Source organism: Sphaerodactylus townsendi, linkage group LG09 (assembly GCF_021028975.2).
Source record: "Sphaerodactylus townsendi isolate TG3544 linkage group LG09, MPM_Stown_v2.3, whole genome shotgun sequence".
In the NCBI taxonomy this organism is placed as follows: domain Eukaryota; kingdom Metazoa; phylum Chordata; class Lepidosauria; order Squamata; family Sphaerodactylidae; genus Sphaerodactylus; species Sphaerodactylus townsendi.
This window is the reverse complement of record NC_059433.1, coordinates 76,869,312-76,894,750: the sequence shown is the minus strand read 5'-3', so window position 1 is coordinate 76,894,750 and position 25,439 is coordinate 76,869,312. Positions and strand designations below refer to the sequence as shown.

Sequence of the window (25,439 nt, the reverse complement as noted above, 5' to 3'; positions counted from 1 at the left end):
ATCGTGAGACCAGAATGGACAAAAAGGTGAAAAAAAATGGGCAAAACTGACAGAAAGAAACCCTCACCGGATCCAACCCATAATCTGCTCACGCTCCAATTTTTACATCACATTTTAAAGGTATGGCATTTAAACTGAATTTTTAAAAGGTCACAGTTAATGGAAAGACAATAATCATGAAGATATATGGAGAAGTCGATCTATGGCTACCCCTTACCTGTCCAATATAACATCTATGAAATGCCGCTGGGCCTTTTCCAAGGCCCGTTTTTACGCTTTTCCATCAGCCAATCTAATGGGCAGATTTCAAAAAATCCCACGACATAGGAGATGATGTGTTTGTAACTCAGGGGAAGTGGACTCTGTATTACATATTTTATTGCATTGTGAACTCCATAAAGGGGAAAGGGAGGCTTTAATTCATCCATTGTTTATTCAGTACAGAAATTTAACTAGAGTTAATTCCGATTCAGTTCTTGTGAGAATTTTACTGGAAGACCGAGTTTCTTTTATATCTCAGCAGGTAGCTAAATTTTGTATGCTGGCACATAATAAGCGAAGAATCATGTTAAGACCAAGAGCCAGACCACATGAAGGTGACCGTAATAATGCTACAAGCTGATGATATTTTTTGTGTATAGACTTATGTCATGGATTTCTGTACAAATTCGATTTTTCTTTTGTTTATTGTTCTTCCTTTTTCTTGTTCTTCTCTACTCTTTTTTGCTGGCCTAATGGCCGTAATAAAACTGACTGACTGGCTACCAATCTTGATCCTCCTTGATCTCAGATTGCAAATGCCTTAGCAGACCAGGTGCTCAGGAGCAGCAGCAGCAGCAGCAGCAGCAGCAGCAGGACATGCTTTCACATCCTGCAGGTGAGCTCCCAAAGGCACCTGGTGGGCCATTGTGAGTAGCAGAGTGCTGGACTAGATGGACTCTGGTCTGATCCAGCAGGCTAGTTCTTATGTTCTTAAGATCACTTTAAGGTAGCCAAAATGCATTTCGTGCAGTGATCCAAATACTTACTTGTAACATGAATTCCATGCTGATCCTGTTTTCTATCAGCCTCATGACTAAGTGGGCTTTGCACTGGAACATGGTGTAGTATTCCCATGATAAAGTGTGAGGGTGTTTGATAGAGAAATGCAGATGTGATGAAGGGCTGGAAGATTAAAACAAGATCACTTCAGAAGCTCTGCATTTTATGACAAAATCCCACCGTGCCCTACAGTGGCAATGTCGACATAAAGATTTTTTTAAAAGGCAGCCAAATAGAAATCAAAAGCACATATAAAATGAAAGCAAGTTCTGGAACTGTACTGTCAAATGAATGACACGGATTTTACAACCCAAAGCTCAGTGGCGCCCAGAGGCGGAGCGAGGGGAGACTGTGCCTGGGGCGCACACATGCCCTGCGCCTCAGCCACAGCATCTCCCGCCCCTGCCCTGCAACACCCCCTCAATGGCCCGGCCACACCTCTGCCGCTGCTCCGCTTGGGGCATCGCCCCCCCCCCTACAACCGGCTGCTCAACTCTTGGATGGGGCTGCCCATGAGCTATAAAGGAGTCTCCTCCATGCTTAACAGAGCAGTTTCATCATCAGGTGCTGTGACAATAAAAACCTGCAAAATTCACTCTTGGGTTATGCACATTGGCAATTAACAAGATATTTATTGTTGTAAGAATGGCAGAATGTAGGTGCTGAACTTATTTTTTCACTTAACCAGCAAAACCGTTCTTTTTTACACCGGAAAAGTTTGTAGGATGCATTACTGAGGCTCAGTTAACGCACTTCCATTTTTACAGTGCAAACAAAGATACCGTTTACCAGTGACACCCTTCACAGGACCCTCAGGCAGGTTGAAGTGGGCCTTTGGCTCAATTCATTCACTCACTCACTCACTCACTCACTCATCAGTGCCCCCCTAAATCTCTCCATTGCCTCATTAAACATACTTGTCTTTTTCTTTTCCTCCACCAAATATTGGATGCAGTAGGACTCCGCCAGTCTTCAGTTCATACACCACTATCTTGTCTAGTTCCTGAAATGTACAATATATAGAGTGTGAATGAGCATTTGATTACACAAATGCCAGACAAGCTGTATGCAAATTCTTGGCTGGCAGCAAATGAGCCAAATCGAGGTACATGAATATCAAAAGCAAGAGAGTTTCTCTCATCAGATACAGCGACGTGGGCTTGTATCCAGTAAATCCTCAACAGAATGGGTGTGAATTCCTCCCATATTACTCTCCTCCCCTTATCACCACCTACAGACCCTTCTGATTCTCCCACCACCACCCCAAATTATTTCTGGGGTCACAGAAGCTGTACGGATTAAGAACCATGTGACCCCGGATGGGGGAGGGGGTTCAGTGGTGAAGGGAAAGTGAAGGAAATCACATCTTTTGTGACTCAATCAGTTGAATTTCTGCTGGAAAGGATGGGCAGAATTTTTCTCCGGGAGGGGGAAGAACACAATATTCCCGTGAGAACATATGAAGCTGTTTGAGAAAAAAAAATTGCAGATGGGGGATGCAGGGCTACAAAATTGAACCAAGATAATTTAAAAGCCTTTTTTACGGCAAAATACATCACTTATTATTAGTAGACTATAAAAGACCAAGTAAAAGAACCAGATGGTCTGGACTAATTGGAAAATCATGCACTGGATAGAAGGATGCAGAGCCCCCTAAGAGGCCTAGTTTAACCATGGCAGGGAATTGGTGTTTGGATTGTGCCTTTTAAGATACTTCAAATGTTATTCCATAGGGACAAAAAAGCTCCCCACTTCAAAAGCTAATACGGAAGCGAAGATGCTACTTATTTATAGTTGATTCCAGAAGTAAACTGCTAACTATACATTCATTTTCTTGAATGCTGGCTGTTGACATACACACACACACAAAAAGGTGCATGGTAATGGTACTATTTCTCCAGCATGGTGTAGTGATTAAGAGAAGGTGGATTCTAACCTGGAGAACCAAGTTTGATTCCCCGCTCCTCCACCTGAGTGGCAGAGGCTTATCTGGTGAACCATATGTGTTTCTGCACTTCTACACTCCTGTTGGGTGACCTTGGGCTAGTCAGTTCTTCGGCCCCACCTACCTCACAAGGTGTCTGTTGTGGGGAGAGGAAGGGAAAGGAGCTTGTAAGCCACCTTGAGTCTCCTTACAGGAGAGAAAAGTGGGATATAAATCCAAACTCTTCTTCTTCTTCTCCATTACAAAGGCAGTGATGTAAGAATAATAATGAGTAAATTTAAGGTCATGAATTGGACAATCCTGTGGCAGCACTCAGATCCATTCAACAGCACAAGCTACCAAAGGACACTCTTTTAAGAATTGGTTCTGGTGGGTTTTCTGGGCTGTGTGGCCGTGGTCTGGTGGATCTTGTTCCTTGTTAGCAACGAGATCCACCAGACCATGGCCACACAGCCCGAAAAACCCACCAGAACCAGCTGAATCCAGCCATGAAAGCCTTCGACAATACACTTTTAAGAATTGGTTAGAATTGAAATGACCAGCTTTCTCAACACTGTGTGTTCTGGAATCTGTGAGGAGTGTGGTAGTCTGAAGAAATCTACCATGTGACTGTCTCCAATACACTTCCAGAAAGCTTAAACATATCTCTGTCAAAGCAAGCAAGAGCACACTGTATCCATTCTGGCAAACCAGGGAACTGAGTGGAAGATTATTAAAACATAGCCTAAGGTGGAAGAATCTGGTTACTTAAACCCTATGGAAGTGTGGGCAAATCCAGTAGGACAGCATGCTGCCTTAAAGATATACATATATAGATAACGATGTAACTCAGAGCAACTTAACTGTTAAGGTAAGCCACTCTGCCTGGGTACTGTGATATAGTCTTACAAAATATCTCCAGAATGGTGCCAGCTTGCTTCAAGATCTTGGCCAAGCTTCTGCAATAACTTCTCTTTAGAGTGTGCAAAGAATACCCATCACTTCATTCAGGGGTCATGCTGGCAGGGGCTGATGGGATTTGTAGTCCATGGAGAGCCGCAGGTTGCAGACACCTGCTCTAACCTATCAGGACTATAAAAGTGCATGGAGAGAGTCTGCAGCCATCAGGGGCCACTTGCTGTCTTCCATTTCCTCCCTCTACAGATTGGTTTGTTTTTGCTGGGTAGATTTGCTATATTTATGTATGTATTTATGGCCTGCTGCTATATGTACCATAAACTGCTTTGAGTTCACACACAGTGGTGAAAAGCAGGGTGAAAGTACCAAAATAAATAAAGCAGTGCACAAATGTTTGCATCTGGATGTATCACCTCCTTGATCCAGTGTCGATATTCATTTACGCCAAAGGTTTTCTTCATCCAAAGACCATAAATATAGCCAGAGATTCCCTTCAGCACCCACTCATCTGACCTGAAAGCAGAAGAAGAAATAAAGGTCTCCATCTTCTCAATTTACAATGTCGTAAACACAGAAAACAGAAGCTCCGGCTTTATGCTCTCCTACAGCTAACAGGTTAACAAAAACCAAACCAAACACCGAGGGTAGAAATCAAAAACGTTTCAGCTCAGGGGCTTTAAGATCCAGGCCTAAAATATTTCCTCCCTTCCTCAGTGAAGGGAGCTTCACCTCTCACCACCTTATTCCCCAAGAATCTCCAGTTGATCTCAAAGGTGTTTGACTCTAATCTAGCTATTTTAGTACAGATCAACAAGGCTACCTACAGAAACTATCCCCCCTCCTCCCCGTTTTGTATTTTTATCATGCAGGCTGATTCAGACTTTGGGAGAATTTGAAAGCCTGAGATCTATTTTGTGAGCTCCCAATCTATCCTGCATGTGAGCTCCCAAAGGCACCTGGTGGGTCACTGCAAGTAGCAGAGTCCTGGACTAGATGGACTCTGGTCTGATCCAGCAGGCTTATTCTTATGTTCTTATGTGTTATTTGGCTAGCCTTAATAATGGGTACTTTGTGGGTTTTCTTGTTAAATATCTAAATGGATGAACTATGTCATCTAAGAGTGTGCACATTATTATACCGGACAGCCAGTATGTCCCAGCGCTTCTCAACCTGATAGCTAAGAGAAAACGCCAATCCACAGTATGATTTACGATGCAAAGGTGTTACATACTGTGACTGCTGGAGGCTGCAACCCACTGAGTGGGGAAGTCGCATATCCATAGGCACCGCCCGATGTCTTGGAAGGATACTCAGTCCCAAATGTGCGAGATAAGATTCCCTTTCTTCCACAGTTCTTCTTTGGGGAACCAGCTCACCTCCTTACACCTCACCCCTTACATCCTATGGCCAAGCCACCTAGACTTCTCAGGGCAGTTCTTAAGGAGCAGATCAAGGATGGGTGTGTGTGTGTGTGTGTGTGTGTGCTGGTAAATCACAGCCCAATTATGGCAACCCCCATAGGGTTCTCAAGGCAAGAGAAGTTCAAAGTGGTTTGTCACTGCCCATCTCCATGTGGGCTGAGAGAGTTCTGAGAGAAGTGTGACCAGCAGAAGGCTTCGGATGGAACAGTGTGGAATTAAACCTGGTTTTCCAAATCGGAGTTCGCCATTCTTAATCACTATGCCACTCTGATTCTCAGGGATTGAACCCACGACCTAGTTGCAGGCTCCGCCCTCTCCCTGCCCATGCCACAATCCCAGGGGAATTCCTTCCTTTCCCCTTCGAGCAGTAAAGATCCCCCCGCACCCCGCAGCTTTGATTGTGTGTTCCTGCATGGCAGGGGGCTGGACTTGCATGGCCCTTGTGGTCACTCCCAACTCTATGATTCTATGATCAGAGCCTGGCACACGCAGGCTATAGGCCTCTGGGGCAGTTCCTGTGGGGAATCCTTTGTTCTTGGGCAGTTTTTCTTGGAGAACGACTTCTACTACACTTGCCCTTTGCCTTCCCCAGCACTGTCTTGCCAGGTCTGTCACAAATGCCCCTAAGCAAAACGCTGGATATAGAACTTGATTTGATCTGTACTCACCAAGACATTCTAGATATGAAACAGCCAAAGAACTGCTGGGCGAGGGCTTGAGCCAAACACCTCCTGGTCAGCGGGGTCTCATCTATTATCATCGCGCTGTGCAAAAGGTTTGTGCTAAACAGTTTTAAAAAACAAACGCATGCAAATTACCACAACATAAAAAAAGAAAGCACCCGCTCTTCTGTTTAAACAATCAACAAAAAGTAACACTTGTAGGTCTTTTCAATGTCCACACACGGTAACATGTTCTGAAAAATTAAACTCCCAGAAGTACATGCAAATAGTATTTGCCTCGGAATAGTGTAAACGGCACCAATCTGTTTTGTGAGCAGAAACTTCTGCGAGCTCCTTTTTTCCCTGAAAAAAGCAGGAACTATGTATTTTTAGAACACGTCAAGACCAGCAGCTCTTAAATGGCCTCAAATTAACTTTCCAAGTGCTTTTGTGGGTTTTTCTTTTATGAAAAGCAACTTTAAAGAAGACTATACAAGTTTGCCTTGAACGCGATCAGGGCCGATGAACAAGGGTCCTCCAACCTCTACCCAACAGATCTAATTTTCTGTTTCTGAATTTGCATTGAGTTCCAAGAGCGTCTGGTCGTTGTTTCTGGGCAAGTATTATGGGTTGGAGCATCGTGAATGAGCCCCATAGCATGGACTGGTAAGCGGCAGTACTGCAGTCAAAAGCTTCGCTCATGACCTGAGTTTGATCCCAACGGAACTTGGTTTCAGGTAGCTGGTTCAAAGTTTGTCTCAGCCTTCCATCCTTCCGAAGTCAGTAAAATGGGTACCCAGCTTGCTGAGGGTAAAGTGCAGATGATGGGGGAGGCAAAGGCAAACCTCCCCATAAACACAATCTGCCTAGTAAACACTGTGAGTGACAACAATCCATAACTCAGTAATGACCCAGTGTTTGTACAGGGAACTTCCTTTACCTTTTACCGTGTGAATAAAATGTGCCAGAACTCAGTGGTATGCAGGGAGAAGAAATTGGGTGAAATCACACAGTTGGAAGAGACCCCAAGGGCCATCAAGTCCAACCCCCTGCAATGCAGGAACATATAATCAAAGCACTCCTCACAGATGGCCATCCAGCCTCTCTTTTAAAAACCTCCAAAGAAGGAGACTCCACCACACTCCCAGGTAGTGCATTCCACTGTCAAACAGCCCTTACTGTTTCTCCTGATGTTTAGGTGGGATCTCTTTTCCTTCACCTTGAACCCATGACTCCTGGTCTCTGGAGCAGCAGAAAACAAGCTTGCTCCCTCACCAACTGGTACAATTAGCTGCTAAATATGGTCCCTTGAAAGTTATGTGTAAAAGCACTGGGAATTTTCTAGGCAGCTACGACTGCACCTTATTGGCTTAGATTCTATACCCACTTCCTGTGTATATTCCTTCTTATCTGCTGCAGAGACAGTCCTCTGCTATGTTCCTCTGGTGCTACACACTTCTCGGCTCATTGAAAGACACCGAGGTTTGATTTGATGTAGGTCAGGGGTCTGCAACCTGTGTAGGTCAGGGGTCTGCTGGCAGGCAGACCATGCTGGCAGGGGTTTGTTTAGCACAGACTGTTTAGCACAAACCAATTGGCCATGCTGGCAGGGGATGATGGGAATTGTAGTCCATGACCATCTGGAGAGCCACAGGTTGCAGACCCCTGATGTAGGTGCTTAGTGCCAGAGGAGTAGGTGCTTAGTACCACCATGGATGATGACGAAGGCAAGCAAAGACAAGGTTACAGTAGACAGGCCTCCACTTTCAGTAATGACTTGTTAAAATTACTAGTTTTTTTATACATAAACATTCTAAGGGCTGACCTAAAAATGCTCATAGAAGCGTAAGCGGCGACTTCAACATAGGCCTCGTCTACAAAAACCGTTTTGAAGCAGGAATAAGGGTAGCGACAGGTGAGGATCTCTTCGTAGAATTCGAAGACTTCATGGAGATACGAAGTGGTGTGTTTGAGCAGTGGAAGAAGCTGAGGCAAACAAAAATGAGTCACCTACGATAAAAAGGAAAAAAACATCGACGTAAGTTGGCATTCCTCAACATTTTGAAGCCAGAAATCTTCAATCACATTCGGCCGTGCCCAGATTTAGCAAAAACCCTTTTTCTGCAACCCACCCCAAGTTCCCTGCTGGGATGCAAGATGAGATGGAAACGATGTAATTAAAATGTAATGAAATTATCTCTAAGGGAAATCTCTAGGGAAGTGGTATGAATTCTAATTTCATAATCGCTGAAAGGGGATGTCACATAGATGGGGACAGGAGTGCCAGCGGGGAGAGATGTGGGGAGGGGAGGAGGGACTGCTGCTTTTTAACAGTATTTCTGGGGCAAATCTGGAAGTACCATCACGCCACTCTAGCATTCAGGAGAAAATCTATGGTAAAGCCATACTTTCCACTGAATCCTAGGACAGCATGATATCACTTCCGTAACTTGGAAACGTCATGCCATTTACGTGAAAGCAAATGCTTTATTTCTCACCCCCCCCCCCCGCCCCCACCCCACTGGCCTACCAAGTGGTGGCTGGGGTTGAAGGGGGGGTTGTGAGCGGAAACCTTAGCTAAATACTATGATGACTAGCACTAAAGCCAATTTTAAATTAAAATAAAATGGGCTTAAGAAGGGTGGGGGGAGGACGGAGCACACCTGTTCTCCTGAGCACCCCATATTGTTTGGGGCGGGGAAGGCTCCTGGGTTGGGGGAAGGTGTGTGGGGACGGGACGGAATGTTGTGAGTCCTGCACACCCATTGGCTGGGGGTTCGCCGTCAGACATTCCACCCCTTAGGCAAGTATGCATAAGGATAGCCTCCTAAAATTAAGGGCACCAGTTGTTTTCACTTAACTTCAAATACATTCCCTAAAATATAGAGGGGGGAATCCAGAATTATAAAACACATAATCCGTCCTGATTGAGCATTAGAACTGCCTCAAAAACAGTTCTGCCAGTCATTTCAATGTTTTCCCTTGATGACGCTCAATGAGCAGATTCGGAGACTGAAAGACCACTTTGAATAATTCAATACAGAGTGATTTAAAACCTTACCATAATAGAGTAGCTTCAGGCTAGGGTGGAATGAAATTCTAAAAGAAAGTACTGACAGATGGAATCATACAATTTGAGGGTACAGTTTGAGGGTACAGCTTCAGCTACTTTTTGCTTCTTGCTGGTTTGTAAATATTGATTTTTGGGGGAGGGGGGGAGAACTATCACTTTTAGTTAAACCTTCAATGAACTGCCAAGACTGGGAGACATGCAACAGCTACTCAAAAATATGGTACTCAAAAATATGGGTCTATTCTTCTTCTACATGTTCATCTGGCTCTCCCTCCAACGTGCTTGGTGCAGCATGCATGGTTTTCCTCACGTCTTATATTGTCTTTACCACAACTCTGAGAGGCAGGCATGGCTAAGTGTGTGACTGGCCCAAAGTCACTCATTGAACTTTAAGGCAAGGTGGGCACTGGAACCCAGGTCTGCTAGGTCCTAGTCTGACCCTCTAATCACTACATTACATAGGTCAGGGGTGTCCAACTCTGGCACTTCAGATGTTCATGGACTACAATTCCCATCAGCCAACTGGCCATGCCAGCAGGGGCTGATGGGAATTGTAGTCCATGATCATATGAAGCGCCAGAGTTGGGACACCTCTGACAAAGATGGCCGTAGTCTCAAATTACACAATTAAGTCTAGCATTTCATTCCCTGTCCAATTGCCCCCTTTCCAGATTTCTGAAAAGGCAGTATGGGTATGGTTATATTGCAGCCTCAGGGTATACAACATAGTACAGCTAGCTACTGCCGCATACATTCAACTGTGCTGTTATTTTATTACTGGCTTCCAAAGGTTCAAGTTATTGAATAAGAACATACGTGCACAGAAAATCAATTCAATAACCCTACAAAAGGAATAGTAAATATACAGAACTGGGTAGTTTGGGTTACAATGTAATGTCATACAGTTTAGCGTAACCTCTTTAAAATGCAGATGGCTAGCGTAACAATATGGTGTAATTTCAACCATACTCCACACAAAAACACTGCCAAAAACGCCACTCAACTAATAAAGGACACCCCGTGAGGTCAAGTGATAAGCACTACCTCGTGCATGTACGGGTCGACAAGAATTTCAAATGGGCCTATCGCCAAAGAAATATTGGAGGCTGCAGTCGGAATCGTCAGCATATAGTGGAAGGTCTTTTTTCTCATATCGTGAGTGTACACGGTTTCCACCAGATCTCCATTTGAGACAGCCACCATTGTAGCATCGACTGTATACTCCAGTTTCCACGTGCACAGCTCGGAATATGAATCGACACAAGGAAACCAAAATCTAGAGAGAAAAATAACAACATCAATCATCCCTGATCTTTCCCAACTCAAGACTATAATCCTATTTACAGGCCCATATGGGGAAGGGTGACCTATAAATAAATTAGGAAAATAACAATAAACATTGTGGTACTTTAGCCCTCAATATGTACCAAAGTTCATCAATTCTGCCTGTGAAAAAGGCGCAGGCAGCCAATGTTGGTGGCCCGGTATAACTTATCCAGCCCCAGATCTTTGGCCCCTTCCGCACACGCAAAATAATGCATTTTCAAACCATTTTCACAACTGTTTGCAAGTGGATTTTGCTATTCCGCACAGCTTCAAAGAGCACTGAAAGCAGTTTGAAAGTGCATTATTCTGCATGTGCGGAATGAGCCTTTGCCACAAGAAAAGCCAGCTAAGGCTACCTTTGATCTTCATAGCTGAGAGGAGCTTATCTGTTCTTAACACATGAGACAGGTACAGTCTCCACACAGGAGAATACATACAGGTTCATTTCAGCCTCTATTATATGCGCAACGTCATGTCTGAAGCGATTACGAAGGTACTTAAAGATCACCAAGAAACATGACAGAGCTAAATCACAAAACTGGCATAGCATTTCATCATTAGCAAAAACACAGTTTTAAGGCAAATTACCCAGTAAGGCAAACTGTACAACTCTGACCTTGTAGAATTTTGATATCCGCAAGAGAAGACGTGGGCCCCCCTTTCTGCCAAACTGCCTTCCACGTTGGGCGCCACAAAATGAAGGCCTCCTTTTGGCTGGTCCAGAGAAAAGTTGATGTGCACTTTTAGGGCTTTTAACTCTGTAGCAATAAAACAGCAAACACTCACTGAAGCTCATGTTTATTTATGCACCTTATTTATAGTCTGCTCTTTTTGCTCAGACGCACTTAGTGGAAGAGTCTTGCTTTTCATATTTAGTCTCGCTAAAGCAAGGTCTTAGCCACTGGGAGGAGGGGGGAAGAAATACAATTGTTTGTGAAGTTAAAATCTTTGAAGATAACTAAAATGCAGTTTCCTATACCAATATTGGAAAATGGACAAGGTACCAACTAAACATGAATGGCAAATTAAAACACTTAAATTGGCTAAGGTTTATGATATGTATTGTCGAAGGCTTTCATGGCCGGAATCACTGGGGTGCTGTGTGGTTTCCGGGCTGTATGGCCGTGTTCTAGCAGCATTCTCTCCTGACGTTTCGCCTGCATCTGTGGCTGGCATCTTCAGAGGATCTGATAGTAGGAATGGAAAGCAAGTGGAGTATATATACTGTGAGGTCAAAAGGTGAGGCCCTCTGAATAGAGTAGCCTGGTATGTGAGTCACAAAGAAGTCTGTAGCCTGGGAGTAACAATGAAAATAGCAAGGTCAATAGGTGAATGGATCTGAATAGAAGTATCCTGGTCTTTGTTTCCTTTGATTGATATTGTCTATAGTTGTCCTGTGTTTGTGTGGAGCTGATTTGTCACTGTCTTGATTCTAGAGTTTTTCAACACTGGCAGCCAAATTCTGTTCATTTTCATGCTTTCTTCCTTCCAGTTGAAGTTGTCCATGTGTTTGTGAATTTCAATGGCTTCTCTGTGTAGTCTGACGTAGTGGTTGTCAGAGTGGTCCAGAATTTCTGTGTTTTCGAATAATATTCTGTGTCCAGGTTGGTTTATCAAGTGTTCTGCTATTGCTGATTTTTCTGGCTGAAATAGTCTGCAGTGCCTTTCGTGTTCTCTAATTCGTGTCTGAGAGCTGCGTTTGGTGGTTCCTATGTAGACTTGTCCACAGCTACATGTACCACACAGCACCCCAGTTTATGATATGTTTTATTATAAATTAGAGCATTATCAGAATAATTGGCAAATATAGTTTCAATATGTTCAAAAGCAACTGTGTTATAGAGATTTCAAATGAATTTACGTAAAAATATCTTCCTCTTTTTATATTTTACAGAAAGAGGTATTCAGAAGTTGTTTAATTTTTTATTTACCGTATATCAATATTTTGTTTTGTATTTTTTAAATAATATTCTTTCTTTATGTATATACATTGAAAACATCAATAATGTTCTCTGTTATCTTGTATTTGCATTAAATAAAAATAATATTTTTTTAAAAAAAATATAGTAACTCTTCGTAGGCATTTCAGGGACAACTTGCTGCCAACCACAAACTGCGCCATGTGAAAAGATTCTGGACTGAGGGCAAATGTGTAAGGCTTTCACTTTAAGAATCAACAGAGTCTCCAAAATTTACCATCGACTTGTTTCCACAGCTCAGATGGCACCTTAATACACAGCTCTCCATTCCCGGCATCTGGGTCAACGGCGCTGACCGCAGCAGCATAAGCATTGGAAAAGTAGTTGAGGTTTCTCCTGCAACGAGAAAACCCAACGGTCTCTTTGAGTTCACATTCAAGCTGGGGGGGGCAGGAAAACTTTTCAAATGAAGTTCTTACCACACTGCAGAGAAGCTTCCAGGAAGACCATAAAACACAATTTAAAATAGCCTCAACAGAGCTGTAAAACTGAGCACTCTATGGCAAAAAGAGAGCTAGCACGGTGTCGTGGTTGAAGAGTCGGACTAGGATCTGGGAAACTCAGGTTTGAATCCCAACTCTGCCATGAAAACTTGCTGGTTGACTTTGGGCCAGTCACATATTTCCAGCCTCACAGTCCTCTAAGCAATACCAGGGTCCTGATAAGAACATAAGAAAGTACTTGCTGGATATCAGACCAGAGTTCATCCAGTCCAGCACTCTGCTACTCTCAGTGGCCCACCAGGTGACTTTGGGAGCTCACATGCAGGAGGTGAAAGCAACGGCCTGCTGCTGCTGCTGCTCCCGAGCACCTGGTCTGCTAAGGCATTTGCAATCTGAGATCAAGGAGGATCAAGATTGGTAGCCACAGATCGACTTCTCCCCCATAAATCTGTCCAAGCCCCTTTTAAAGCCGCCCAGGTTAGTGGCCATCACCACCTCCTGTGGCAGCATATTCCAAACACCAATCACACGTTGCATGAAGAAGTGTTTCCTTTTATTAGTCCTAATTCTTCCCCCCAGCATTTTCAATGGATGCCCCCTGGTTCTAGTATTGTGAGGAAGAGAGAAAAATATCTGTCAACATTTTCTACCCCTGATACGGAGGCAGGTAGTGTCAATTCACTTCTGAATATTTCTTGCCTTGAAAAACCTACAGGGTCACCCTGTCAAGTGCGACTTGAGGGTTGGGGAAAAAAGTAACAAATCTACCAAAGAAGTCATAGCTCTTCTGAAAGAGGAAAGTGCTGCCTCCCCTTGGAAAAGCTTCAAGAATTGTACAGCTTCAGAACTCATGCGGGAAGTTGCCCTAAGCCATGCAACAACTGTGGCAAAGACTCAGCCCCTTAACCTATTAGTGGTGGCGAACCTTTGGCACTCCAGATGTTTTGGACTACAATTCCCATCAGCCCCTGCCAGCATGGCCAATCCATAACATCTGGAGTGCCAAAGGCCAAAGGTTTGCCACCACAGGCCTAAATGCTTCTGCCTCTTAAGCACCTAGAGCAGAATCTGCCTGCCATATGTACATACTAACTTGAGTTGTAGGTACACATGTGATCTTTGAGGGAATGTGAAGGTCTAAAGTTACCAGCGCATTAAGAAACAAACAGGTAGAAATGGGTTAGTAGCCAGGGCATTTATTGCAATATACACTGAGTAAGTTCTCATCTCCCCACATCTGACCAATTTGCAAAATGGCTACCTACTGCCACATGTTTTACGTCAGTGATATTTTCCACTTGGACTTACATCGTATTTTGGGTGCGCACAAACAGCTGTAATCTTACATTTCAGACCACAAGTGGATGGAAATTGAAAGAATCAACCCTTCAATATTTAACCACAGCAAATCCCATTTATTAAACCGCTAAAATCCTCTACCTCCTGTTTCACTCTAATGAGGGTGATTTCACAGTCCATTGATTTCCTTGGCTGAATGGTTTTATACCAAACCATGCCTCTAACATTCTTTTAAAACATACTTTTGATTCCTATTAGACCAGGGGTCTGCAACCCGCGGCTCCGGAGCCGCATGCGGCTCTTTCAGCCTTATACTGCGGCTCCCCGTGGCCTGGAGGTCGGAGGGTACGTGGGCGTGTCCTTCCAGCCCTCCAGAGCAGCGCTGGAAGGAAAGGTGAGCGGAGGGGCCGAACCAGAGGCAGCTCTGTGCGTGAGGGCACCACTTTTCACATCCCCTCCACTCACCCCTCCTTCCAGGGCTGCTCTGGAGGGCTGGAGGGACATGCCCATGCTGCCCTCCAATGATTGGAGGTCAGAGGGTAGCGTGGGCATGTCCCTCCAGAGCAGCTGCCATCCCCCCTCTGCCATCCCCACAGCCACCATCCCCCCTCTGCCCCACAGAGAGCAGGCGGTTGCCTGCTCCGTCAGGCAGAGGGGGATTCCCTGCCCAGCGCCACCGCCTCCCACAGCACGAGAGGTGGTGGCACCAGGCAGGCCACAGCCGCTATCCCCCCTCTGCCCCACGGAGCAGGCGGCTGCCTGCCCCGTCGGGCAGAGTGGGTTTCCCAGCTCGGCGCCTCCGCCTCCCAGTGCTGGAAGGAAAGGCGAGTGGAGGGACCGAACCGGAGGCGGCTCTGTGCCGAGCTGCCTCTCCGGCTCGGTAGATCTTCGGGCCCATGGAAAACGGGTCCAAATGACTCTTTGGGTGGTAAAGGTTGCCGACCCCTGTATTAGACTATGAATTAGTTCTATTTTTTTAAAAATCCAATAAAATATGTTGCGGCCTGTCTTCTTGTTCTGAAGACTCATGTGAAAGACACAGTGCATTTCCTTATTTCAGTAATCGTATGTGCTTTTAAAAAGTCACTGTTGGGCACTGCACAATAAAAAGGTCACAAAAACCAGACAGGATCTCATTTCGAAGCTTTCTGTCCACCTCTTATTCCCCATCCAACACTGACTGAGTACATTTCATTATGGAAAAAACTCTCAAAGAGCTCAACCAGCTGATATATGCAAATAGAATCCAGGGGTTACAGACACCCTAAACCTAAAACACAGCTCTTGTCATCTCAAGGAAGACTAAAAGGTCTGTACTGTACCATGCTCTCTGAGCTACAGTCTGTTCCCATAAACAATCAAATTCACGAAGTTCCAGTAAATACAGTCTATCAGCATTCGTAATTCTTTCCAGAATTAGGCTCACAACCCAGTGGAAATCACCCATCCATAAAGCAGCTTTTGTTTTGTGCCTTAACCCTAGCACTACTCTAATTTTTGAATCTTATAATTATGCAAATTAAGTAAATAAAATACATTATGGCCCATAGTTTGCGCCAAAAATAAAAATTGACACAAATCTCAGATTCGATATTTAGATTCAGGGGTAGCTAGCTGAAGTACTTAGAAGGAAATTTTATACAAAAATGTTCTGCCTGTGTTTATGACCAAGGGCCAGCTTTTTCTCAGTGTCTGTGTTTACAAGGAACTTGTGGTTAGATACTAAATACCAGTGGATTCACAGACAGGAACGGAACACAATTTATGTAACCAAAGGCAGATTCCTTATACAAAAGGGTAATATTTCAGAGAAACCATTCTTAATTTTGTTCTCTTTTTCTCAGGTCACTAGCTCAATATACGTGACTCTCCATGAGGAATCCATTTAGAGTAGCAGTATAGTGAATGAGATGCTTGATAGCCATGTTTGCTCTCTGGAAATGGAACACAAATGGCTTGTCAGAATTCAGATCTGGATTCATATCAGTTTGCCATATATTTATTTGTTTTTGACCATAATAAATCAGCACCAGTAGTACCTTAAGAGTCCAGCAGGCTTTCAAGAGTCAAAGGTACTTTTGTCAGACACCTTTGTCATCCTCTGGCTCACACGGCGTATTTTAAAGTGGAGACCCAGTGCAATACTGAGTCCAGTCTTCTGGTACAGTGACTGAATTTAATGATAGGTTGCATAACAGATAAACAATCTCACATCTGAGTTCCCTAAGAACTCTTGCAACGTGTGCCAACAGGACCTGGAGACTTATTAGTTTTTTATGTCCCCCAGCAGATGTAGGACTTCCTCTCTCATCACCTCCGTTCTTCAAACCCACTTCTTGAAAACAGCAGCTGTGGCATGGGAACCTGTCCCACACTTTCCACAGTGAACACCGAAGCAAAACATTAATGGAGCTTCTCTACCATCTCCTTTTAGCAATCCCTTTATTCCTTGTTCATCCAAAGCCCACCTGCTCCTCTGGCGGTTTTCCTGTTCCAGATATTTTGAAAGAAATTTTATCATTTATCTTGGTGATTTCCGAAACGTGAACAAGTAAGTTTCATATGCTTACTGTTTCGATTCACTGTGACAAACTTCAAGCGTAGGGTCGTTATAAATAAAGGCCGCTTCCAGATCGTTGACTCTCACTCTGTATATCCTGCACTGTTTGCTGTTAAGCTTGATTCTATTCAGGTTTGCCACAGTGGGAAATATTGTCAGCTCCACAAAACCCTGTATGGATTTAAAACCATAGTATTAGACACGTTCACAGGTTACAGAAATCAGTCTTGTGCTTCAGACTCAGAAAAAGTTTGCATTCTAAGCGATTCTCTTTAAGGAATTCAAAGGTTTAAGGAACAGCTGGGGCAACATCAAGACCCAATCATTAAAAAGCACTTCAGGAAAAGGTGCAGCTCAGCGGAAGAATGTCTGTTTTGATTGCAGAAAGTCCCAGGTTCAATGAGGTCAAAGGATCAGGTAGCAGGAGACCTTGGAGAACTGTCTCACCGCCAGACTAGTAGGAAATACTGTTGGCAAGGTTGCCAAAAGGCCTGGCAAAATAGTCCTGTCCCTTTAATAGAGACTTAATGTGCCAGAAGATAAATCGTACCCCATTAATCCTTTCTAAAAGGAACAGAACATTACTCTCCAGGCTTGTTGGCAACAATACTTGCTAGAGACCAATAGTGTGAATTATGCTTTTTTGAGCACCCATTCCTCCAAATATTTTTTTAAAAAATACAGAACCATTCATGCCCCCTCCACTATAACGAAGACAGAACAGCACTGGTGGGAAGTATTCATTTTCAGCCAGGGGGGACGGGTTAGAAAATAAAATAGAGCATACGGAATATATTAAGGACCTCTGGGAACACAAAAAACCTCATGAATGTACCAATGAAAGATGTACCAATGAAAACCAACATTCTCAATCAACACACAGTAGAAAAACGCAGCTGTTCATGTCACAAGGAACGAATCTAGCAATCATCATCCATGCCTTCGTAACCTTCAGAAATGACTCTTGCAAAGCAGCTCATGAGAGGTACACCCATGAGAGGTACTCAACCCATGAGAGGGACACCCATGAGAGGTACTCAACAGTTCCTGCAGAATGCAGCAGCCTGTGTCCAGTCAAAGGTGGAACGGCACCCACACATAAAGCCTTTATCTAAGGCAACTACATCTGGCATAGAGAGCTTTGACTCTCCATCACACGATCTCCTGGAAAACTTGTCGGTCTTAAAAGGGCTACTAGACTCAAATCTTGCTCAGTGTGGAAAGCTGCCAAGTTGCAGTCAACTTACAGTGACTCCTTAATGTTTTCAAGGAAAAGATATTCAGAGGTGGTTTGCCTGCTTGCCTCTGGGCAGCGATCCTGGCATTTCTTGATGGTCTCCCAGACAAATACTGACTAGACACTAGAGTCAACCCTGCTTAGCTTGTTGGAACTGTTGAGGTCAAGCCAGCAGGGGCAAGCCAGGTCAGGGCCAATGGGGAAAGCACACTTCCAGAAAGATCTCTGACACCTCAAAGGCTGCTTCTTAGGTTTGCCTTTTCACACCCAGAAGCCTGAATTCTCCATGACTGTGAACACAATCTGTCATTGTTCTTTGAGCACCATCAAAAGAGCGAAGGGCAAATCCGCCTGTGGGAGCACCGCTGCGCTGGTGGATTTGCCCTCCCTGGGGCACTTGCTCAGACACAGGGGTGAAACTGCTGGTGCTCAGCTGCTGCACCGCTCTCCAGTGGTGCAACACTGCGCCGGACATCCCAGTTGCCTGTGGCATAGCAGGGGTGGGCCAGGGGAGGAGCCAACATTAGTCGGTTCCCTCCTGGCCACTGCCCTTGTTACACAGGTTTCTCGGACTTAAGCCACCAAAAAGGTGGTGTAAGTCTATTCATTCCAATGGGTCTTCTCGGTGGCAGGGAGGCTCTTTCGCTTTTCAAGCCTCCCCACGCTGCCAGGAAGCCTCAATGGGAGTGGCAGCCCAGCGCAGCTGTTATGTCATGGCCAGGAGCCCAACCTCTTGGATGGGGCTGGCCATTGACTTGGCTACCAATTTTTGGTGCAGCATCAATTTATTATTAGAAGTACGTGAGAATTTAGCGCTGTCTGTTTTGTTATAATGTCCCTGCTGTCGTATCCTGATGTCTTGTTCTGCTGATGTTTTCCCATTGCATTCTTTGTACAAACAAGGAATGTGACAAGAATGATTGCATGAAGTCAGATTTTAGCCTTTGACAAATTCTTGCAGAAATCTCAGAACATGCAAATCCCAGTGCTCTCAGCAACGGAGTCACAACAGTGCCACTCAGCATCTGCAGACCAGCTTGGTGGTCAGGAACAGGAGATTGTCTTCCTTTCTATGGTACAACAGAAGTGCAGTATATCCAATCCAATCCAAAAACATTTATAAGGCATAAACCAGAAGTACCATACATTCCAAGTACAATAACAGGATCATTGTTATATATCATGTAGAACGTGGATTTAAAATGTAGCAACTGCTTCAGAAATTTCTACATTAGGGCTGTTCAATAGCTTAGACATTTTTAGTTTGTCTGAGAGAAACATAAATTCTAGAGGTAGTAAAGCTCCCAGATCGGTTCCAATATCATTATACCTCGAACAGTAAAGCAGGATATGAGGGACTGAGTCCATAGCGTTGGGACAGTACCGACAACAACGCTTACTTTGTGGGATGTTAAGGAAACGACCTTGAAGATAGACAGAGGGGAATGAGTTGCACCTTGCTCTTGTCATGACCCATCTAAGTGCAGTATATAAAGCAGAAGGAATCAACTGGGGAGGGGGGGGGAGCAAAATGTATGGTATAAGGAAAAATTTAAAAAACCCAAACTCCCTTGGCAGATATAACAAGATTTTGACATTTTCTCCAATCAATTATGCTTACCACAACAGATTTTCTCTGGAAATTGATGTTGTTGATACAGACCACCTGGTGGGTTGTGCTGGAGGGGAAAAAAACAGAATTCAAAATAAAAATCTTGGCAAATACAACCATATGCACAAATTGAAAAGAAATTAGTATACTGGTGCCCTGCACACACCCAAGTGCCATATAATGGTTTTTAGATGTGGGTGCGGTAGGTTACTTGCTTTGTAAATAAATTATTATTTCCACTCAGCCACTGCCAACTGAGAAACAGTATTTTCAGTACTGACTCTGAAATGAAGGTTAAGCAGATAGCTACTGTTTTAAACGTGTGAATGCAGGACTAAACATCGTGATAAACATGGAAATATTATCTGATAGCGTAACATAAGAACATATATTATTTGCTTGAAAAGAACATAATGTTAGTGATGCTTACATCAGCCAAAAAAGGATGATAAGTTTCCTTGTCCATTATTAGTTATACCAGTATGTGTTTTACATAGCATGGTATAACAGGAAATGGTCTTACGGTATACTTTTTGGCAGGGCAGCTACAAATGGACAGTTGAGTCTTTATTAATTTTACATCTCTGTTGCCCCTGAACAGCACATACGGGGTGTGGCAAAAAGCCCCTGCCAAGTTGTGCTTCTTGGATTGCACATCTTCTCAAACATACATCTTCTCGAATACAGATCTACTAGGTCTGACATAATACGTTATTCTTATCTTAATGCAAGCCTCTTTTAGCTTGCATTACCTAGATCGGTAATAGAGCAGATCATTTATTTGATTGTAAATCCACAATTTCGTTAAAATGAGGTAAAAAGAGGAGCTTACCCAGCTAGCCTCACATTCATAACACTAATATAGAGAACTAACAAAAATATTAGTTGACTGAATTTGTGGATTGTGGATGCTACTTCCAGGCATCAAGCTAATGCTGACTGCCAGGATCAGGAAATTAAGTCAGGTCTACATCACATGAAGCTGCCTTATACTGAACCAGGCCCTCAGGACACCAAAGTCAGTATTGTCTCCTCTGAGTGGCAGCTGCTCTCCAGGGTTTTAGGCAGAAGGTCTTTCACAACTCAGATACTGCCAGACCTTTTTGACAAGAGATGTCAGGGACTGAACCTAGCATCTTCTGCATGCCAAGCAGATGTTCTACCCAAAGCAAAGATAGTTTCCCATTTCTTTAAAACACCATGTTATCAGCCTTGAATCACAATAAGAAAGACAGTCTGGGCATGATGTAAATAATATGGATCTTAAAACTGCTTGTCAAAGTAGGAGAGGAAGAGTTTGGATTCATACCTCTGTTCTCTCTTGTAAGGAGGTTCAGGGCAGCTTACAAACTCCTTTCTCTTCCTCTCTCCACAACACACACCTAGTGAGCATGGGCGTACTGGCCTAGGGACATGGGGATACCCATGTTCCCAGGCGCATGCCTTTCGGTCACATAGGGGGGCGCTGGATGCCCCCCTGTGACAAAAAGGTGTGCACCAACCCGCCACCCCCTCCCTGCAGTCTGGCTTCTGCCCTCCCCAGAGCCTGGGGAGAGCAGCAGCCGGCCTCCAGGGACATGCTTTTAAAAGCACGGAGGCCGGGGACATGCTGTCGTCTCTGGGCGCCATTTCCCCTCATAAGCCTCTGCTGGTGAGGTAGGTGGGGCTGAGAGAGTTCTGAAGAACTGTGACTAGCCCAAGGTCACCCAGTAGGAATGTAGGAGTGGGGAAACAAATCTGGTTCGCCAGATAAGACTCCGCCACTCATGTGGAGTGGGGAATCAAACGTGGTTCTCCAGATTAGAGTCCACTTGCTCTTTACCATTGCACTACACTGACTCTCAACTTTGTACAACTTTATCTGCTCTACAGTTTTCCCACTACAACCTTTCTGCTTTCCAGCCTTTATGAACCACGTGCATTTTAATTCCACAATGTTCATAAAACACATAAATTATTAGATACTTATAATTTATATGGTCGGGGGCTCTCAAACCCCTTGTCTCCTTTCTTCCTGTTCATTGTGAACAGCACCACTGAACCTCAGTGAGACTCAAATACACATCGCCATCTTCAACAGGAGTCTTTTCAGGGATCCTTTTAATATTGTCTTTCTTTATGAATTTGTTACAGATCTTTCATCAGCAAGTCTTCGAACAGCAGACTTGGACAAATCCAGAGAGGGATCATTATCCATAAAACCAAATGGTATATAGTCTTCAGTGCCTGAATGCCAGAAGTTTACTTTCTAAAGGGTTTCCCCTAAATTTGAAAAACAGTGATCAGTTAAACTAGGAAGATTTATACAATATGCCAAGTACCAATAATACCATCCACTGAAGTAATGAAGCCAGGGAGCATAGCTAGGAAGAGAATTTATATAAGCCAACTTCTGAATCATCTAAACTAAAAAAGGATCCCTTTAGGCACTTTCAAACCCAAGTACCGATATTTTTTTGCAGACACCTCCTTGGTGAAAAAAACGGTCTCTATGACTGATCTGGGGATATGCTTCAGAACACGGATAGGGTGTTGTGGGTGCTTCTATCTGAATAAAAGAACACTAAACCATCAACATTCCCCTCCACATGATTCAAAGGACAGCAGCTGACTGCTGCCAAGGTTTCTGACAAGGTCTAAGGGTATCTCCAAAATAAGGGCAGGTTTTTATTGATGCTCCGGTCAGGAAAAGCAAACACCAGCAGTAATTCAGCTGCACTCTGGACGACTTCATTCGGAGGGGGAGACGGGATACAGGATCCCAGGTCAATCTAAGGCATGGCTAATTCACTGTGGGAGCTGCTGAAAACGTGTGCATTTTGGAGGGAGCGCTTAGGAGGGACCGCGGTGCTGTTAGCTGAGGGGCATCTCCAGGGGATGTAAGGAAGGCGGAGGAAAGAGGTTCTGAGGCGGAGCCGAGTCCTCCACGGCGCAGGGAGCAGCGGGGTGTTCTTGAGGACTAGCGCCTTTAGCAGAGTCGCGAGGAGTTGCCCTCCTTGGAGAAGCGAGGCTTTCTGTCGGCCGCTCCGACGGTCGTTATACGGCCGGCGCGGAGCCGGGAGGAAAGCAGCAGTTGGTCCGGCGTTTCTCCGCAGCGACAACCCGGGAACCGCCTCCGAAGACTCCGCTCCGCTCGGGCGGAAAGATCCCGGCTCTCTCGACACGGGAGCCCCTTAAGTCTCGCTTCCTCCGGCTGGCGGACCACGGGCAGGCTCACGCCGGGCCTCCGTCACTCGACCCTTCCTGTGCGCGCCCAATCAGCTCCGCGTCTTCGGCGGGCGCCATTTTGTTGGTAACCTTTGACCTCGCGCCGTCAGGTTAAAGGTCAACGTCCCTAATTCTTCGTGTTCCCCCCCTCCCCGTAACTCGTACAGCCTACAGATTTTCAAAAATTAAGCGGCCTACGTAAGTCGGTGACGTTGTGAAAGTCTGTAGGCCGTTTGTTTTTTGAAAGTCTGTAGGCTGTACGTGTTGCGGGGAGGGAGGGAGACGAAGAGTTAGAGAAAAGGAAAAAAACGTTAAAGAATGAATATCCGAGGCGCCTGCGCAGTGGGGAAGACGAGCGCCGGGTTCGGTTCGGAGCGCGCATGCGCAGCGCATCTTGCCGCAGACGAAATACAAATAGCTGGATTCTTGGGTTGAGGTGGGTGAAAGAGGTGGTGAATTGAAGCTCGTCTGGGTTGAATGCACGCGTCTATTTGAGCAAAACAACAGGGAATTGCACACTGCGTCATTCTTTTCTGAACCTGACACTGGCTACACTCTGCATAAGGGTGCATTGTTGCAGTGGCAGCAGTTCGCAACATTTCCTGGGTTACAATCTGATTTCTTGATTCAGTGAAAACTCAGTCAAAAGCCCACAGAATGCGAATTTGCAACATTATTCAAGTATGAAAAAGATATGTTCAGATCATAAGCATAAACTTGGGGAGGGGGCTGTCTTCTCCTATCATCATCTCCCTTTCCCTAGTCTGTCAGTCCCATTTGCTGAGCTTTAGCTCCTCTTTCCAGGATGAGTGATGTCAGAAGTGGGCAAGAAGGAGGCTGGTATTGCTGTGCTTGTAAAGGTGCAATGGCTGCAACATGGATGATAGGTTATTAGTAACATTTACAATGATTGGCGGTAATTCTTAGGGGCCTCTGGCAACAGACATTTCCTAATATTTGCTACCCAGTTGCCTCTAACTAGGGATGCTAGGGACTTCAGTATGCGAAGAATAGGATCTACCATTGACCCATCAGCCTCTCTGCCTCTGGATTCCAGCTATTCTGTAAATGGACACTTTAGTACATACTTTCCCCAGAGCTGCAACCCTACAGCACAAGCAGCTGTATGCATTTGAAGGACTGTGGGCAGGAAAGTTAGGACGTCTTTCTTCCAGGTGCACAGTCACCATCTGAGGATACATTTTCTTTTTCTGTTGGATTCTGTTGCCATATTATAGTAAAAGGAACTGGCGACATGAAGGTCAAGCCTAACTTGCGAGCAACGGCTTGTTGACCCATAAAGACCTTGCCTTTAAAAAAAAAGCCCAAAGATATAGTATGGTCCAATGCATGATACCCATAGGGAAAGGCTGTGACTCAGAGGGAAAGGTGCCGGGTTCAGATGCTGGTATCATCCTGTACTAGGAATAAGTTGTAGGTGACCATCAAATGCCCTGGCAGGGTAGGTAAATGTGCCAACTCCATCGTCCCATTTAAACACCCCCCCTTTCGATTGGGCTGCCTGGATCCATGGTGTTTTTATTTATTTATTTATTTATTTGTTGGGTTTATAAACCGCCCTCCCCCGGAGGGCTCAGGGCGGTGTACAATACAAGTAGAGCACAATCAATTTAAAATACAATAAATATAAGTTAAGATGGCTCTAGTAAAAATAAACCCTACCCCATTAAAATGCAGCTGATAAAACTAATATTAACATTAGCTCAAGATGGCGCCTACCATCTATTCCCTCTAAAACATACACCAAAAAAGCGGGGCAGTAGGGGCCACATGATATTACAGCGGCAAGCAGAAGGAAAAGAAGGAAGGAAGGAAGGAAGGGGCCCCCTATCAACAGCTAGTCTCCCCAAAGGCCCGGTGGAACAGTACGGTCTTGCAGGCCCTGCGGAAATCAGCGAGGTCCCGCAGGGCCCGGACAGTTGGTGGAAGGGCGTTCCACCAGGCGGGGGCCAGAGCTGTGAAGGCTCTGGCCCGGGTGGAGGCTAGCCGTATCATGGAGGGGCCAGGGATCACCAGTAAATTGGCCTCTGCCGAACGCAGAGACTGATTTGGGACATATGGGGTAAGACGGTCCCGCAGGTACGGAGGTCCCAGGCCGCGCAAGGCCTTAAAGGTTAACACCAGCACCTTGAAAGTGATTCGGTATTCAACGGGTAGCCAGTGCAAGCGGCGAAGCACAGGTGTGATGTGTTCTCTCATGGCACCCCCTGCAAGCATACAAGCCGCCGCATTCTGGACCATTTTCAATCTCCGAATCAGACGCAAGGGAAGGCCCGCGTAGAGCGAGTTGCAATAGTCTAGCCTGGAGGTGACCGTTGCATGGACCACTGTGGCCAAGTCGGTTTGGGAGAGGAAGGGGGCCAGCTGCCGGGCCTGGCGAAGATGGTAGAACGCCACCCGGGTAATATGGGCCTGGGGGGGGGCGGGGGGGGGGGGGGGGGGGGGGGGGGGGGGGGGGGGGGGGGGGGGGGGGGGGGGGGGGGGGGGGGGGGGGGGGGGGGGGTGGGGGGGGGGGGGGGGGGGGGGGGGGGGGGGGGGGGCGGGGGGGGGGTTGGGGGGGGGGGGGGGGGTGGGGGTGGGGGGGGGGGGGGGGGGGGGGGGGGGGGGGGGGGGGGGGGGTGGGGGCGGGGGGGGGTGGCGGGGGGGGGGGGGGGGGGGGGGGGGGGGGGGGTGGGGGGGGGGGTGGGGGGGGGGGTTGGGGGGGGGGGGGGGGGGG

General features: G+C 45.6%; 1 protein-coding gene across 1 annotated transcript in view; it reads right to left on the bottom strand.

Annotated features, from left to right (window-relative positions):
• The window catches only part of TAF2 (TATA-box binding protein associated factor 2), an 81,889-nt gene extending 58,879 nt beyond the window's left edge, over positions 1–23,010 (bottom strand). Inside the window, exons 1-11 of the mRNA XM_048508595.1 lie at positions 21,465–23,010; positions 19,505–19,559; positions 16,657–16,817; positions 12,562–12,680; positions 10,982–11,123; positions 10,084–10,315; positions 7,792–7,976; positions 5,973–6,086; positions 4,297–4,396; positions 1,959–2,044; positions 1,029–1,164 (exon numbers count right to left, since the gene is read on the bottom strand). Coding sequence (XP_048364552.1) covers positions 1,029–1,164; positions 1,959–2,044; positions 4,297–4,396; positions 5,973–6,086; positions 7,792–7,976; positions 10,084–10,315; positions 10,982–11,123; positions 12,562–12,680; positions 16,657–16,817; positions 19,505–19,559; positions 21,465–21,517 — 1,383 coding nt within the window. The 5' untranslated portion in view covers positions 21,518–23,010. The remainder of the gene's footprint in view (positions 1–1,028; positions 1,165–1,958; positions 2,045–4,296; positions 4,397–5,972; positions 6,087–7,791; positions 7,977–10,083; positions 10,316–10,981; positions 11,124–12,561; positions 12,681–16,656; positions 16,818–19,504; positions 19,560–21,464) is intronic.
• Between the last annotated feature and the right edge of the window lie 2,429 nt (positions 23,011–25,439).